This window comes from Cricetulus griseus, chromosome 5 (genome assembly GCF_003668045.3).
Source record: "Cricetulus griseus strain 17A/GY chromosome 5, alternate assembly CriGri-PICRH-1.0, whole genome shotgun sequence".
Lineage (NCBI taxonomy): Eukaryota > Metazoa > Chordata > Mammalia > Rodentia > Cricetidae > Cricetulus > Cricetulus griseus.
Genome location: NC_048598.1, coordinates 8,195,950 through 8,207,642, shown reverse-complemented (window position 1 = coordinate 8,207,642; position 11,693 = coordinate 8,195,950). Strand labels below are relative to the sequence as shown.

Here is an 11,693-nt window from a genome sequence, read left to right as displayed (position 1 = left end):
CAGCAGGCCAGGGTGGGAGCCACAGCACTTCTGCAAGCAGCCCTCTTACACACTTCTCCTGAAAGCAGTGATACAGCAGGGCTCTTTGCTGGCTCTCATGTTTGAAATTAAGCCCCATTAGCCCATTTGTTCTGTCTGTCTTTCTACACTTTGTCTCAGTTTTGCTTGCTTGCTGTTTGAGACAGTGTGTCACTTAGCAGTTGAGACTGGCTTGGAACTCACTATGTGTACCAGGCTGGTCTTGAACCTATGGTAATTCAACCTGCATCACTCTACTGAGTGCTGAGGTTACAGGAATATATCACCACATTTCACAAAGGCATTGCAGTCTTCATGAAAGATGCTGGTCACATAGTAGGTGCTCAGTATCTCTCCTCCATTCCTGGTCCACCTCCCTTCTTCTCTTCTGCCCTTCCACTCCCATCCTGCCTGGAGGTCTTCCTTTGTCTCATTAGTCTAGGTTCCCCAAGGGGAGTGAATAAGTTGTTATCAATTTCTTAAATCCTTGTTGTATTTCTTATGCTGCACCTTTAAGGACATTAAATACACACACACACACACACACACACACACACACACACACACACACACACACACACACACACACATACACACGTAATCCAAGGTTCCTTCAAACGCCTGCCCATGAACAAGTGGGAGACACACACATGGCAAAGGGGAACTTGGTCCAGCACTGCCATTGGGTTGAAAGCTCTGTTCAGTTTCCTGCACTGTCTAATTTTGTTTCGAGTGAAGAAATCCATGTTCCACCCATACTTGAGAGGGAGCCAAGCTACATGACTTCACACTGCCTTTAGGACAGCATTGGATTGCATAACTGCTTAGCTTGTCTGCTCCCAGCATCCTGAGATGGAGGAGCTGCTATATGATTCAGAAGGGAGCATGAGCCTATGGAGAGGGTCCCTCTCACCAAGGCTGGCTGGAGTTTGAGGATGTTAACCAAGTGACACACCTGTTGGCATCTGCAGCAGAGAAAATCTGACTGGGAGGGAGAAAGCCTGAGAGACTGTATAGGACCTTTTTCTTGACCACTGGTTTTTCTTTGTTCCATTATGTCTACTCTCTTTGGGTGGACCATTTCTCTAGTTCTGACCACACAACACAAAGCATCCCTTGGTACATTCTGTTCCTTTTATTAGGTCCCTACCCAATTACAGGAACACACTCAACTCTTCTCCAAACAGCCAGCACTTGCTGAAAAAAAAATCAACAACAAAGCATTTCAGGGAAATAAAGGCTCACTAGGAGACAAGGCTAAAAAATAACCTTTTAAAGATAAGGTCACAGAAAGACTTTTCTTTGCAATCTCAAATAAAGTTAGAAAGGTAAGATGATAGAAGATAGATAGATAGATAGATAGATAGATAGATAGATAGATGAAAGATATAATAGATAAGTTTGGTGGATGATAGAGATGGTAGATGGTAGATAGATGATGAATAGAGATGACAAATCAATGATAGATGATATATAGAGCAAGATGATGGCTACATGATGGAGATGGGTGATAGATGTTTACAAAAAATGATTGATAATAAACCTACAAAGATGCTAGAGGATAGATACATAACAGATGATAAATAGATACCATGATCTAATATTTATATCAATTGCTTCAATTTTATAGCATCTAGTACATACGATTTCAAAGGAGTTGTGAAAATAATGTCTCCTCTGTTGCCTTTGACCTGGAATGTTAGTAAACTCAGGGTCTAATTTTCCTTCATCACAGGATGGGACTGCAGAGCCAAGGGGAGCAATGGAGAATGGGGCTGGCAACTTTGGAGGTAAGTAAAGAAAGAATGAAGTCTGAATTCTGCTAGAAGTACAGTCACAACCTTTGATAGAAACAAAGGAATTAGTTGCTAAAGATGAGTTTTCCAGAAAGATCTTGCAGGCTCCATGTCCTGGTTTTTCATATCTGTGTGCACCTTGTCAGCCTCTAGCTTTGACTTGTGAGTGAAACGTGTTAATTTTGGGCTAAGTATCCTAGAGGTAGAAATCTGACTCCATCCCTTAAATGTCCAATAGCTAGAGCCATGCTGCATATCTTCTTTGCTGAAAAATCAACATTGTCTCAAAACCAATGACTTAAGCATTCACGGTGAGAATTCAGGTTTTTGTTTTTCTCTTAAGCAGGGTAGGAAAGATTGCCACTGGAACATTAATGTAGCCTTTATGGGTTGAAAGGATTTGGTTCTACAGTTCAGTGTGCTCAGGAAGGGGCTGAGCTTCCCCACTCCATTGCTGGTAGGCAACCACCAATCATACAGGAACTTGAATACTGAGGCTTCTGAAAGGTCCATATTTGCCTTCCAACCTTTGTTATTGAGGACTTGGTGTTAGGTTGACCCCTAAAGGTTGACTGACCAAAAGTGCACTTTCACACGGTAGGCCCTAATATTGTTCAATCACACATTAATTACAAAAACAAAGGTTGATAATAATAGCACAGTTTATAGGAATAGCTTTGCTTTGTTTCCAGGCAGAGGGGCTGTCAAATTCTATAGCTGTGCTAGTGGAGACACCTGTAATCCCAGTATTGGGAGGATGAGACAGCCTGTGATACATAGTGAGAGCCCATCTCACAAAAGAGAGAAAATGGAGAAGAGAAAAACAAAATCTGCCTCAGAACTGTCTCATAAAATAGAACTCAACTCAAAATACTGAAATAATAATGATAATAATAATAATAATAATAATAATAATCTTTTTAGTAATCATGTAAAATAGTTTAAAAGAAAACCAGGTGACAATCCACATAGAGGGATACTCTCTCGGCCTAGACACACACACGGGGGTGGGGGTGGGGCACTAGGCCCTGCTCCAAAAGATAAGACAGCATTTGGAGATCCCCCATGGAAGGCCTCGCCCTCCCTGGGGAGCAGAAAGGGGATGGGATAGGGGGTCAGTAGGGGCCAGGGGAGGAGGGGAGGGAGAGGGAACTGGGACTGACATGAAAAACAAGCTTGTTTCTAATTTAAATAAAAAAGAAAACAAGGTGAAATTAATTTTAACCACATGCTTTATTTAACACAAGCATACCCCAGAATATTTCAATATGTAGTAGGTATAAAAATGATTATATTGAGACAGTCTAAGTTGTGCATGTGCTTGTGCCTAAGTCTTAAAATTTTTAGTGGGTATTCTATACCTAGACCTGTCTCAAGGCAGATTGGCTATATTTCAGTTTCCCACGCACACATGTGACTCATGTATTGGATTACACTGCTCTAAGACCTCCACTTGCAAACTGTATCGATGTGGGGAAGCGGTCAGTCCTCTGTGAGATCCCACTTATTCTCCTATAACATGGTGTTATATAAAATATAGTTAGGGGCTGGAGAGACTGCTCAGTGGTTAAGAAAGCTAACTACCCTTGTAGAGGACCCGGATTCCCTTGGGACTCAGTCTCAGGAAGTCCAACACCCTTTTCTGGCTTCTGCAAGCATTTTACTCACATGTACACACACACACACACACACACACACACACACACACACACACACACACACACACAATTTTTTTGTTTGTTTGTTTTTGTTTTATGGAGACAGGGTTTCTCTCTGTAGCTTTGTAGATCAGGCTCCCTTGAACTCATAGATACCCACCTGCCTCTGACTCTCAAGTGTGACAAAACATATGTAATTTAAATAAAATAAATCTTTAAAAAAATCTACGTAAAAGGTTAAGTGTGAGAGAAAAATCAGCTAAGAGGATCTGGTAGTGGGCCACAGTTACTGTTGCCACGCAATGAAGTTCATTCAACTAGGTATTTTTGAATAATTTGGCTCTGTCCTGTCATCGAAGGCTAGTCTAGAGAACTATGAAATATCCTCAGGAATGACTGATGGCTTGATCCATTTGAGAGACATGGGTCTGGAGAGGTTTACACATTGAGTAGCATGATGGAGATGTGTGGGCCCGAGGTACAGTCTGGAAATGAAGAGTTCATTACTGCAAGGACTGCCCTGACCCAACACAGCATGGGCATAAGAATATGAAGATGGATGCTGGTGATGAGCCAAAACAGCACTCAGGACTTCAGGGTTTCCCCTCATGGCTGTCCACAACAAGTAGGCAGATGTGCAAATCGGGTATTCTCTTCACTGGAAGGTAATGAAACACCGGGGTGTGGCTCAGCCAGACTACATTTGATTAGTGAACACAATGCCCTGCATTCGGTCATCCCCCCTTACCATCACAGGGAGGGAGGGAGGGATGGAGGAAGAGGGAGGAGCTGGGCAGTGGTGGCACACGCCTTTAACCCCAGCACTCAGGAGGCAGAGGCAGGCAGATCTCTGTGAGTTTGAGGCCAGCCTGGTCTATAGAGCGAGCGCCAGGACAGCCAGGGCTGTTACACAGAGAAACCCTGTCTTGGGGTGTGAGGGAAGAGGGGAAAGGTACAGTTGGTAAAGGGAGTGCATGGGAAAATCTCTAAAGTTTTGGGGACTCCTGGGTGGGTATTTTTCATTGCCTGGCCTGTACTACTCATTCTCACCCATCCATTAACTGTGACTAGCACGAGCTAGATGGGTGACAGATCTGACTAGCTCACTCTACACAGAACCCTGGACTGAGGTCAGAGTGGAAGGCTTCAATCCACTTAAGATCAAACAAGATGAGATGGCAGAGAAGGGACCCATCCTCTATTCTACCTCCATGCTCAAATGGATGGCTTGTTTCTGTGACATGTGGACAACACAGTGGGTACCAACTAAGTTCTTGTATTGGAAAAGCAAGAACAGCAGACAGAGTCTCATCTAATTTATCACCAGTTCTATATTAAGTGGGTGGCAACTCACGTGAGTAGGGTACCATAGGTGAGAACCAAGGAGATTTGAGGGAATAGCACGTGTGTGTGTGTGTGTGTGTGTGTGTGTGTGTGTGTGTGTGTGTGTGTGTGTGTGTACAGTGCTATGGATAAAACTGAGACAGAAGTAACTGTGCACATGGCTTTTGTTATATCTGGCTGGCTCAGTAACTATCCAAGTTATGGGGCGACAGGGGATCCTGTCTAGACCGGTTCTTTTGGCCTTGGGATTGGCAGAACATAGAACCAGAAAGCCTAATCATGGCCCAAATATCTCTGCATTTTTTTTTCCTGGTAGACAGTCAAGCTGGGTGGAAACTAAATCCCAAACAATTACCAAATAGTAATAAATGAGAAATAAAAAGACAGCGAAGCCTTTCTTCAGTCCTTGATAGCTCTGTCCTGGCTCTGAAGCCACAACATGGTATTTCCGGAGCAAACAGCTGTGTGACAAAAGCATAGTAGACAGCCTTTTCCAGTGGTACAGTCATCTCACTATGTCACATGTGTTTTCTGGTCTCAAACATGATCCTTTGACAGGAAGAACACAGCAACATATAACTGAAATAATTTATTTACCACTAGAGCACCACAAAAACCAAGACATACATTGTGTTAAAATACAGCATAATTGGTCATCAAAACACATAACAGCTATTCTTATATTCCATTCTTTAAAAACCATGCCAACCATAAAATTGTACTGTGGCTTAACACATACAATCTGCTGCCCCCCCCACCCATATGCTAACACACCCCTCCCCGCTCCTACTATCCCTCCCACGGCAATATTTACTAATAGGAAATAAAGCCCTGTAGACCCCACAGACTTTAAAAGAGAGAGAGAGAAGTTCAAGAAACCTTTAAAAAGAACAGTCAGTGCATTCAGAAGGAGAGACAAATCATACAGAGCAAAAACGGTCATTTTATCTGAGAGGAAAATATCTGCAGAAATGGGGGGTTATACAGAAATAACAGAAGAGTGAAAGAGGACAGAAAATGAGCACACAGGCACATCTGGGTTTGTGTTGCTCAGGACACAAGAGACATTCACTATCGCTTGCCGTCTGTCTTCTGGTTTGCAAATCCCTTTCCTCATTTTCATGAATTTTGAAGAAAACTCTCCAGATAGATGTACCACATCAAAGAAATTCTCTTTGTATTCACACCTCAATGTATTGCCCTTTGGCCATAAATATTCCATAAATTCCATATTTGGGTAAGATCATAACCATTGTTTTGTGGATTAGTTTGTATTTTGAAGCTAAGTGACAAAGCCCACTGTCAGGTCCCACCTCTGAAAAATAGGACAACCTATTTCCTTAAGCCAAAGCCAACCTCAGCTGTAGAGCATTCTCACGCAGATGAAAGCAGGGAGATTTTGACAAGGGAGAACTTGGCTTGTGCCTTTTCAGCCTTCAAAGAATTTCTTTCAAGACCTGAACTTCGGGGAAAAGAATGAAATGACAAACGGCGGTCTGAAAAATCCAACCCAAGTGTGTGTCTTTCAATTCTACCCGTGGAATCAAATGTCTGATTAAAGAAAAAGGTGGTTTTTTTTTTTTCTTAACTGTCTGCTTTTTAACAGCAACAAAATTCCACAAATATATGAATTAAAGAAAGCTGGAGAAACTTTTCCTTGCCCAGTTACCAGGGTTCTGAGTTCAGATTTTAAACCCTCTCTGAAACTACGCTTGTGTTCAACTATCTGTGTGAACACATCTCCATCTTGCCAGGAGAACTTTGTCATCCCACCTGACTAGTTAGTACTGACATAGAAAAGATGGGGGAAGACTGTAGAACTCAAACACACCTTTTTGTTTTTGTTTTTTTGTCTTCTGGAAAAGAAAAGGAAAGAGGGGGAAACGAACCCAGGTCATTAAATGGACAATACATAAGAGACAAGCAGAGGAGATATTATTTTAAAAAATGAATTTGTAGTGCAAGTCAAAATCTAGGGGCTTTATTCAAAGGTACTGGCCAGCTAAAGGAAATGAACATACAATCTTGAATGATCATTAAAAAAGAGAGTCAAATTTAAGTTCAATCATAATCATTATTACAGAATATCAAAAATATGGTATGGATCTACATAATACACATAAAGTAGTTAATGTTTTGATTTAATAGTTTGTAAAAACAGATCTGCAGATGTGTTTTTAATTATGCTGGCTTCTAGACCCATCTATTTTAATAGTATCAGTGTGATTACATATACCAAGACAAAGGAAAAAACCTGTATCAGAGCTCTCCAGACACTTCACGGTCCAAAGTCTGACAATACACGTCAAAACAGGTCAACATTTCACTGGCTTGCTTAAACTGGCAAAGAACCATTTACAATTAAACGAAATGAAAAAAAAAAAAAAAGAGCAATCTTCCAGATTCCCACTGACCCCAAGTTTTCTTTGTTAACAGGCCATCTCAGTGTATGGCTGTCCAGGAAGCTTCTGCAAGCAGTTGGTGCACAGTGTGTCTTCTTGGGGCTTCTATCCTTTTGCAGACTTGCTTGGTCATATAAGGACCCACGGGGGGCTTCGTCCCTGTATGACCTTCTGTTTTTGCAACTCATTTGAGTTCAAATTCCTTGAGCCATCCATGAGTTTGTGGCCAAGTATTTGGTCTCCACTTTATACACCTGTTTTGTTTTCCAAGGGCAGTGAAAAGTTCATTATATAGTAACACACAATAAATAACCCACTGACAGCTCAGAGGAAGGGACAGGGAAAGTGTGCACTGCAGAGCAATACAGAGGAACCGGGAGAAAGAAGCAGGGTGAGGTGAGGGGTGGAAACAACACGTTCAACTCCACTGAATGGATTTTCCTGTTTTGTTTCGTTTTTTTTTTTTTCTTTCACATAATTAACACTAACAAATTCTTCCAGTGTTTATTTTTTTCTTTAAAAAAAAAAAGACGTTTTCTTTTTGTGTCTCTCACAAAGTAGGTGAAATACAGACTAAAGCCTTGCATGTTTTCTTTTGTCCTTGTTGTTGTTGCTGTAATCTCGCATGCCAGTTTTAACAAACAGAACACAAGCTCGCAAAATGTTTCAACTAGTACCGCTTTTTCTCCAATTTTTCTAAACACTGATGAATCAAAATTCTCTCGTGTCACAAACATCATCGTCGTCATTCACTGTTGTGTGTCATTGTCACCGTGATTTTCGTGCCGTGGCCTTGCTGAGGACCTTAGCTGCATTTACAAGACTTGACGATCATGTTGGAAAGTTGTTCGATCTTGGGTGTGTTGCCAATGTAGTAGAGGATGGTGAGTGGCTCCAGATCTTGGGACACACAGCAAGGGGAAGCAGAAGCCTCAGGATTTATGGTATTGTACAAACTGAGGACCTGAGTGGCACAACACAAGGACACACACACAAGCGAGCGAGTGATTAGTTTCATTTGCTCTTGAACTTTGTACTTACATGCATGTGTATGCATGTGTATGCATGTGTATGCATGTGTATGCATGTGTATGCATGTGTATGCATGTGTATGCATGTGTATGCACCTGCAAGCAGGGGCCAGTGACTGATAGTGGGTGTCTTGCTCAGTCTCTCTCCACTTCATTATCTGTCTGTCTGTCATCCATCTATCTTTCTACTCTTCTATCTATCTATCATCTATATATCTGCCGATTAGGCTGATCTCTCATTGAACCTGTAGCTCATTGATTTGGCAAGGTTGGCTTGGTCAGCGAACTCCAGCAATCCTCCTGCCTCTGTCCCTCACATCTCTGAGGTTATAAGAGTACACGACCACATCACCACCGCTTTTATGTGGTTGATGGGGATATGAACTCCAGGTTCTTGTACTTACAGCCTTTTACCCACTGACTCATCTCCTCAGCTCTGGGCCACTGAGTAGGCAATCTTAACTACTTTTTTCTTACCTCTAAATTATGGAAGGATTGGCTTGTGTCCTTAGTAATGACCAATTTGGACTTTTCCCACAGGCCACCTTTTGTGCTTTTTATACATATTACACAAATGATTCCATTAAAAAGTCAGATTATACCAAATTGTTCAGTTAGCAGATTTTCCTATTTTTTTCAATAAAGCTACTGGCCTTCGCTGCACAAAGAACCCAGGCCTCCTGCTATTCCGTCTCCTTTCTCTATACATTTGGAAGCAAGGTCCCAAGAATACCTATTTTACATTCCCACACTGGTTAAGAGGTCACCGGGCTCAGGGACGCTGCTCACTTTGTTTATGTCTGTAACTCAGGGAAGCTCTTGTCTGCACAGTATATGACTCACATGCTGGGGAACAAAATGACAGAGGGATAAAATATCCCATTGAAGCTCTTGTAAGAACTGTAACCTACACTTGGGTAGAGAAAGGTGCCTGCCTGCCCCACGATACCTTCCTGTTAAACGTCTTCACAGGCCAATGAAGTGTCACTTGCAGTTTTATTTATAAAAACCCTTTTACTTACCCTGACTTATAATTAGAGTAATGTAATTATAAAAAGCAACAGGCGAAACTTTAGCTGTGCTGTCAACTTTGGAAAAAAGTATCCCAGTTTACCTTGTTGAGTTGGCATTGTACAGAAACTAACAGCCATATTGGTCTAGAAATGTTGAACTTAATTTTTTTCCATTTGTACAGGAGTAACACACTGTATTAATTATGTAAGGTCTTATCTATGTGGGTTTGATTACAAAAACTAATAAAGTATTCTCTAACTAAAAAAAGAAGTAAAAAAAAAAAACTAAAAAAGCAACAGGCAAGCCACATGGACTCTGTTTCATTTCACTTTGATACAAAGTCTTCCTTGGTAGCCCACACTCTGTGACAGACCAGGCTGGCCTTGAACTCACTATATAGCCCAGGTTGGCCTTAAACTCACATTCCCCTGCCTCAGCCACTTGAATTTTGGAATTACAGTCATGCACTACCCCACCCAACTAGCTAATCTATGGTTCCAATCGTTCACTTTCTTCTATTTTGCTTGAAACAATAATAGTAACTAAGCCTCTATTAACATTCCTTGTGCTAAATGGGGATGACTAAGTTCAAGAACTAAATACCAAGTCCTTACAATAGAAGAGAAAGTGCTGTACATAGTTCTGCAGTTTTATCCCAGTCTCCATCACAGGAGTGTGTGGCTCTTGTTGATGGAAGTGTGTAGGTTACCTAGTGATGACAGAGACATTTCTAAGGATGCCATTAATGTGTTAGTCAAACAAGTGACCTTTTCCTCGAGATTCCCTGGGATGTTTTCAACTGAGGACAAGAGACCTGTTGAGCACAGCAACACTGACTACTTTATTAGGCTACCTCTGGCTTCTTGGGGAACTGTCCAAACCACATATTTGTGACCATGACAGTTATTCTTCCTTCTCCTTGAAAAACAAGCCTGGCCCCAGCCTTCACACACTCCCTCTGTGTATCAGGGAGGAGAATTACGTTCTGACTTGGCAACAGGGCCCTCCCGGAGTTACAGCTACTGCTGTTGCAGTCCAGATGAAGCAGGCTGGCCAAAAGAGCTCAGACAAAGGGACAGGCATGAGCCAGCTTCCCTCACATGGCCAAGCACGTGGTCACCCCTGAGTGCCAAGCCTACAGGGACACTGGGAAAATGACTGGAGGAGGGGAAGCCATGTTTGTCCATTTCAATTCCAGTCCAGACAGGCATTTATAAGTAAATAGACCTCATATTCCACTAATACATAGTTGTTCATAAGCAGGAAGAGCCATTTTTTATAACATACATTGCCTAAAATAATTGATAACCCCCAACTCTTGAATTCAGCCAAATGCGATCTCTCTGGCAGCGGATTCGTTTTCCTACCCTGCAGTGAAGGCAATGTTTCTAATGCCTCTTTAATAAGGAGATTTACAGAGGCATAAAGAGCAGAGCAGAAACCTCTACTTGCTGCCACATTTTAGGAATTAAGCTCAGAAAGATGGAGCAATGGGGACCGGATTATAAAACAAACAGGGCTGCAGTCCAACCTCTGGGCTGTCGCTGCTTTTGCTTTCATCTTGGGCAAGGCACCCACACAATCTAAATCTAATTTCTTTGTTTTTAGAAAAATTCTGTTTGAACAAGACCATGTCTGAAGTCCTTCCCATCTCTAAAATTCTACTCCATGAGCCACAAAGAGAGAGCTCATGGATGAATATATCAGTACGCAGAGAAAGTTGGTGCTCATCTGGGCTGGGGATGCGTGGGATCCATGCTTGGGTCTTCTTGCTGAGTTAACCCTCTGTCCACATGGAAGAAACTTGATAAAACATTGAGCCATTTGTTCACTTTGGGTCCTAATCATAAAGATTTAGAGAGAAAGATGTGGCAGTGCATGCCTGTAATCTCAACACTTGAGAGACAGAGCAGAAGGAATGCCCCAAGTTCAAAGCCAGTCTGATCTACACGTTGAGTTTCAGGCCAGCCAAGGCTACACAATGAGATCTGTATCAAAAAAAGTAACCACCAAACAAGTGAAGTTTTAGAGATATTCACCTTAAATATATAGGTTGTATTTCACAACAACTATTGAGTTTGGCATTATCATTATCATTATTATTATTGCCATTATCATGAATGACTGAGGCATGAGTAGGAAAGACAAACAATTCAGATACTCACCTTGGTGTGCTGAGTGTCTGAACTCCATAGATAGGGGCATGCCCCAGCACAGAAGTTGGCGTTGTACCCTTTGGGTTCATGGATCCATTTCCACCCAAGATCCCTCTTGAAATCAATGTAAAGAGGGCGGAGGCAGCAATTATCCTGCACATTTCTGTTAAAAGAAGAAGAGTTGATTTCTCGTGCATCTCACCCTGAGTCAGAAAAATGAGTCATTCACGTATTCCATGCCACAGCAAACACCATGACACTGGCCTTGATGGCT

At 41.9% G+C, this 11,693-nt stretch overlaps 1 protein-coding gene across 2 annotated transcripts in view; it reads right to left on the bottom strand.

The window, feature by feature from the left end:
- Positions 1-6,781: 6,781 nt before the first annotated feature.
- The window catches only part of Tgfb2 (transforming growth factor beta 2), an 81,793-nt gene continuing 76,881 nt past the window's right edge, over positions 6,782-11,693 (bottom strand). For both annotated transcript variants that reach the window (XM_027418738.2, XM_027418739.2), the window contains 2 exons: positions 11,429-11,582; positions 6,782-8,182 (listed from right to left, as the gene is read on the bottom strand). In XM_027418738.2, the coding sequence (XP_027274539.1) occupies positions 8,024-8,182; positions 11,429-11,582 (313 nt within the window). In that variant the 3' untranslated portion in view covers positions 6,782-8,023. The remainder of the gene's footprint in view (positions 8,183-11,428; positions 11,583-11,693) is intronic.